General features: G+C 36.4%; 1 protein-coding gene across 3 annotated transcripts in view; it reads left to right on the top strand.

Moving 5' to 3' along the window:
• Nucleotides 1–6,581, top strand: part of SPOCK3 (SPARC/osteonectin, cwcv and kazal like domains proteoglycan 3) — a 703,183-nt gene that overhangs the window by 613,322 nt on the left and 83,280 nt on the right. For all 3 annotated transcript variants that reach the window (XM_019521753.1, XM_019521752.1, XM_019521754.1), the window contains one exon: nt 6,110–6,229. In XM_019521753.1, coding sequence (XP_019377298.1) covers nt 6,110–6,229 — 120 coding nt within the window. The remainder of the gene's footprint in view (nt 1–6,109; nt 6,230–6,581) is intronic.

Raw genomic sequence — 6,581 nt, 5'->3', positions numbered from 1 at the left:
GAGGGGAAAGAAAAATAAAACTTACTACCTAAAATAAAATGATAAAGCTTATCCTGCATCTTAGCTTACTTATACTTATCTAGGGAATAGAGAGGGAGAGAAAAAGTCAGAAATGGTTGGGGAAGGGGATGGAATACATTTTTAAATAAATACAAAAAAGAAAAACTGGGGGTTTTGCTACAGCATGGTCACTGCTATGTGGTCTAATGCTAGATGCAAAATGGGGCTCTGGGACTGGCCCCAGTGCTGTCCCAGTGTTTTGACCTACAAATAGCTGATTGTCAGTCTCAGCCCTAAAAATGCACCAGAGTTTTGAACTCGTTCTGATGTGGTCCTGAGGCTGAGACCAACGAGCTGATGGTCAGTTTCAGCCTTGGGACCCTGCTGGAGTAGGAGTGGCATGATTGGGATCTGAATTCTGATCTCAGTCATCCATCCTGCCATGACTGTGGCAGGACAAGAGGCATAATTGTTGGAAATGGGGAACAGATCCCATTATGCCAATAAGTGAACATGTGCCAGCCCGAACAACAAGGCATAAGCAACAATCTTAGCTACAGACAGACATTCAAAATGGTCAATTCAGTCTCCAGCTAAGTTACACTGTTTTCTATAAGCAGCATAGTTTAGAATGGTAGCAAACAGAACACACATTTGCTCTGTGGGGGTAGGGCAGTGCAAATCTTAGACCTGGTTCCACCATTTTTAAACCAGTCTGTGTGTTGAACTTATGTTGTGTGTACAGACCGATTTCCAATTGCTTATAACTGTAAAAGTGTTATGTCTGTTCCTGGCCCTTATGTGAAAGGATCTTTAATTACATGTGTTCATCCCCTGAGGTAAGGTTAGAGCAGCCATGTGCAGGCCCAGAGGGTTAGCATGCAGTCCACAGGCTCTTGCTTGGCTGCCACTCAACTCCCTCCCAGCTCTAGCAGCCAGGAGGAGGGTGCTAGATTGCTCAAAGCTTCATGACAGCCCTGAGTTAGAGAATTCCAACCTTTACTTTGATATAAAATGTAACTCTAAACAAAGGTATTTATTTTTTATTCTTAAGCATAAGTAACTGTCTCCCTAAAGTAAATAGTACAATCTCTTCCCTCCTTCAAGGAAGTCAGTCCTTCTAAAGGGTGAAAATTAGATAGAAGAATCCTACATGCATACAAAATATTTTTAATCTTATTTTCTTCATCTCTGTGTACTTATAAATGACTGTTACATTTCAGTTTTTATAATGAAATATGTTGTGTTCCAGTAAGTGCATTCATCCCATTTTATTTGTTTTAATTAAAATATTATTGGTCTTTTTTCCCTAGTAATCAAAATGTATTCATTATTTTAATTACTTTTTTCTTTATGTTGTGTTGTACTGCCAAAATGAGCAGAACGATATAATGCATTAGAATGTTCAGGTAAGTACCATATTCAGGAATAACTACTCAAATTGATGGATAGTGACACATACTAAATAAGGAGTTTATCATTATGTCATCTTTTGTCATTTACAAAAACACAAAAAATAAAGAGATTTTCTGAAATGAACTCCTGTTTGGTGTATTTTTATAATACACCATATGTCCATATCTGAATTTGCTTTCTTCTGCTGCTTTATTTTCAGCAATAGGAAAGCCCTAGAATCATAAAAAAATAGATTGGGAAGGGACCTCAAGATCTCAAGGAATTAGATGAACTCCATATCATCTAACTTAGCCCCCTTTTCTGCATGGGTTCTGTATAAACAATTCCACACCTTCCCAATGACAAAGATTCTATAATCTCTCTAGGTAATATTTTCTAGCACTCGATGTACCCTCATGTATAGAAAGTTCATCCTAATATCCAAAATAGATCTCCTTTGTTACAGTTTCTGGTGACAGAGAAAAGAGTTCTTCGCCATCCTTTTAATAACAACCTATTTTGTATTTGAAAACTATTATTTAATTCCTCCTCCGTCTTCTCTTCTCCAAACTAAATAATTCCAGTAATCAACCTTCCCTTCCTTATATGTCATGTTTTGTAGACTTCTGATAATTTTTGTTGCTCTCCTTTTGACTCCTTCCAGTTTGATGAGTTGAAAATTAAAATTAGATTGTCCCCCCAAAAAACATGCAAAAAGGAGAGGATACCTGCAAAATCTAAAAATGAAAAAATATATTTTTGTTTCCAGAAACAAAAATTACTATGAAAAAAAAATTTCAAATCATTTTGAAACAGCTGATGGACCATCAAAATTGTGTGAAAATTTAGATTTGCTAACAATTTCTATTATTTAAATTATTTGCTAATGTGCTCGTAAATGAACAGTACATTATTTGGTAAAAATACTTAAGTTTACTATTGAAGTGCAGGATTTCTTTATAGCTCTCTGTTTTGCATCTGTGCTGGGAAATGTAGACCACAATTTTAAATTATTAACAGTGTGCATTAGGAAAGTTATGCTGTATCTATCTTGTAAATTTCACATATAAAAGACATCTGCTTTTACTTGACATATCAGAAGTGTGTCACAAACCAAATATGCACTGTGCATTTAAATTGATAATACTGTAAATGTAATTACCTGCCACGCTTAAGAGCTGACTCAACCACTTGAGTAGCTATGTGGCATAAAAAAGGCAATTGACAGTTTGTAATCAGGTTGTTTTGCATTGCCTTGATTTTTGAAGATGATGATCTATTCCCATCCTAAAGTAATCCAAATCATTAAAATTAGCGACAGCTAAAAATGATAATTTTTTCATTCTCTTTCTCTGTTTTGGAATCAAATTATCATTTAAAGTGTAAACATGAAACAACAAAGTTTGGAAAGAAGTTCAGTTATTTTATATTCTGTAAACTTTGAGGCATTTGTCTTAATTCATGATCAGAAACCCAGCCCCTGAAAATGATCTTTAAACTGCATCTCATCAAATCATATTATTTAGGAACTATCACACTATGTCAGACTGCCTGCAACAATGGCCAGCAACAAAACTTTAAAAGAATAAGAGCCCCACTGACATGAGATAATCTAATGTGGATGGTAGATGTTATCGTCTTTCTTCCCCTGTGCTTAAGATTCTGCATCTATGATGGCAGAGGATTTGTTCATTCATGTTCCATGCAAGTGGTTTTCTAGCTTGGAACGTGCCCTTGGAATCCATGTAGCTTAAATTCATTTTGGAGTTGCTCCCTGTGGATAGATACAACTTCAAAAGGGGAGGGGAAACTTGCCACTTAGTAGCATGTATCAGCTCTTATTTAATTGTCACATCTATACTCTCCTATGCCAATATAAGTGAGCAAAGTTTCTGTAACTTTAAACCTAAATAAAACAGATAGAAGGTTGAGCTTTACTTCTACTGCACAGAAGGGGAAAATTATATCAGAACAGCTTATACCAGTATACCTTAATACTGGTGTAACTGTTATGCCTGACCATACCCACCACAATCATTGTTGATACCATATTGATAAAAGTTTACACTTAATTTTTATATAAGACCTTGTTTAAAAATGAAAGAAGGTATAGGCTTTCAAAATACTGAGTATATGAGAGATTCAAAGGAATGAAGGGAGTCCATGTTATCTAGACACCTAACCAAATTAAAAAGAACAAGAGCTATAAAAAAGTAACATCTTCATTCCCAATACTTGATGACAGATGGCATTCTTCCACCAGAGAAGCACTTTGATTCCTAATCTCTCAATCTTTTTCTGATCCACACCCAGCCAGTGGTGAAAAAGAAACACTCCATGGTATTTGTCTAGTCACACCGCACAAAGTACCTGGATTTTCTGTCCAATAGATGCCTAGCTGCTCATATTAGATTATTGCCAGCTCTGGGATTGGTAAAAGCAAAGTGCCATCATGTTGCAATCTTAACTAACAATATCCAATGTATTTAATTTGTCCATGTTGGAAGGGCACTTTCAACCTGTTATTAGTGTCTGAAGTTTTTGAGCTTAATCACCAACAGACCAATACTGGAATTGATTCCATTTGTGTACTAAATTACATGGGAGGAAGAATAATAAGTCTGTGTAAGGTTCACAGGAAGAGAGCACAAAACATGTTTTTAGAAGAAATTCAAGTGGTTGTTTTTTGATATATACAAATGTGTGCACAAATTCCATATAGACATTATTGACAAGAAGTATCAAAGTTTCAAGAGCCATGCTCTGAGCAAAGAATGAATAAACAGCAAATATACAAATATTGGCAATTGTATCAGGGGTTTTCCTTTGCTGACACACTGATTTGCTTCAGTTTTACTTTAAAATCAAAAGAACAAGTTCCAAGCTGCCATTCAGATAAATACAATGTACACAACATATTACCAGTAAGTCTCATGCATTACAACAGCATGTGCCAAATGCAAATAAAACTAGAGGCTTATATGCAGCAAATGAACATCAGCTTTAGCCTGAGGCTATGCTACCTTGAGTTGTGAGACTTCAGAAGGTAAAACAGTTCTGAGCTTAGGTAGTAATTAGGTAGAGACCAACAAGTTCATGCATTTGGAATACTGCTTGTTGATTTTTATAAACAACTATCTTTCCATTGAGTCAATACTAACTTAAAATGTCATATTATGGGGTTATGGTATTGGCTCTGGGCAGGAAAGGGCCCACTGGTGCATCCTAATCAGAGGCTAAAACAGAGACATCTGTGTTTCCCTGAACTATTTTGAACCTTGATTCCTGCTACACTATTGCTATATGAGCCTCTGTCTCTGCATGAGTTGTCCCTTGTTGGGCCTGTAATAAACAGCATGTTAACCATGGGCATGACTACACATATGCCTTAAGATGCATTAACTTATTTTAATGCATATTAAAGCATCACAAAAAAACTTGCTCTTTAGCTAATGCACATGAAAATAGGCTAATGTGCCTTTTTCTAGTACCTCACAGTAGTGGGGATTTTTACATGTGCTTTAGAGTAGGGTGTGGCTGCTCTAATTAAAGCACCCACAAATTGTGTATCAGCTTTCCTGTGCTTCAAAATGGGGGCAGGGGTGCTTTTACTAAAGCTTGTCGAACAAGCTTTGGTTAAAGTGCCCCCTGCTACTATTTTGAAGTGCAGGGACGTGGATGCATGAGACGTGGAGGCTGCTGGAACATGCTAATTAGCACGCTCCGGCAGACATGATTAATCAAGTCTGCTGTGATGCACTGTTATTACAGTGCACTGTAATAACAGTGCATTGCAGCAGCCTCCCTCCGCATCTGCAGGGACTACCTAAAACATATTAATGAATGTGTAGATGTGCCCCTTATATGCATGCTGCTGCTTCTCTTGGCCCCAAGCATAACATCTACTTTGTGTGGAAGAGGTGTGGAATGTTACAGGTGTCCTCTTTTGGCGTCTACTGACATCAGTGTGTTAGAGTAATGGATCCAGGAAATGGCGTGTATCAACTGTCCATGTGCTTTCTTTTTCCCATGGAAAGTAGAAGCTGAAATGCAGTAGCTTAGCCCTCAATGGAAAAGGGTAATGTGCTGCAGGTTAGCTTCCATTTGTTATGAAGTAAAGATGCACATGGAACCTTGTTACCTTGGAACAACTGATGTGCAATGAAGTCTTGGCCTATTGTTTATATGTCAATTTCTTTAGACACTTATTCATAAAAATCCCATCACACCTTTCCTAAGTATATTAGCTAATAGCCAGTTTAGGTTATTTTACTCTGTTTACTCCCGTTCCCACCTACTGTTTCATTTAGATTTGAAATTGCCCTTCACTTGTTGACCTAAAGCAAGTGCTATGAAGTAGCTGCCCTGTTTTAAGTTAGAAATTAGTATATTTCCACAGCAAATGGAGTGCTTCTGTGTGGATATGTATATTATATGTAGCTAGAATAGCTTATAAAGTGTTCTAGTATCTTCTAGATGAACAACACCATACAGATGAAAGATACACTGGAAATTATTTCTGTATTACCTATACTAATTAAAGTTATGTTTTAAGACTGCAATTAAGTATTGAAAGACTGAACTCCTATTAGGAGGAAAAACAGAGACTATATTTCTCTTTTTTTTCACTTTTTAACATCATTTGAAAGGTGTCACTTATACAGGAAATACAATTAATAAAAATCTCACGTTCGTTTGTTTGCTTGTTTTTCAGTGTGCAGTGATCTGGAATTTAGAGAAGTTGCAAATAGATTGCGAGACTGGTTTAAGGCACTTCATGAAAGCGGAATCCAGAACAAGAAAACCAGAATTGTACAAAGGCCTGAAAGAAGCAGTAAGAGTTTTTTACTTTGATACTTTCCTGCACTTTGTTTTTGCATTATTAAGACTTCAATTATTCCAGTGATTTCAAAGCTATGTTTTATGAAGCAAATGCAACGAAACATTAATTTATTACTTTAAGGGATTCATTTGGTTATTTAAATGTGTTTCAGGAAGTAGAAATATGCTTTAATATCAACTTTCAGCATTCACTTTAATCTTTAAGAGTTTTTTGGCAGAACTTTGTCTGGTGAGAGACTATGTGGAAGCTATTACTCATAAAGCTGCCATTTAGCTCTAGGTTTGAATTAGAATAGTAACACAGTAGAAATAGTTTCATAGTTTCTAGGGTCGGAAGGGACCTG

This window comes from Gavialis gangeticus, unplaced genomic scaffold (assembly GCF_001723915.1).
Source record: "Gavialis gangeticus isolate Ggan-Ray unplaced genomic scaffold, GavGan_comp1, whole genome shotgun sequence".
NCBI lineage: Eukaryota > Metazoa > Chordata > Crocodylia > Gavialidae > Gavialis > Gavialis gangeticus.
Note: the sequence above shows the minus strand (reverse complement) of the source record. Positions and strands in the feature narration are given on the sequence as shown.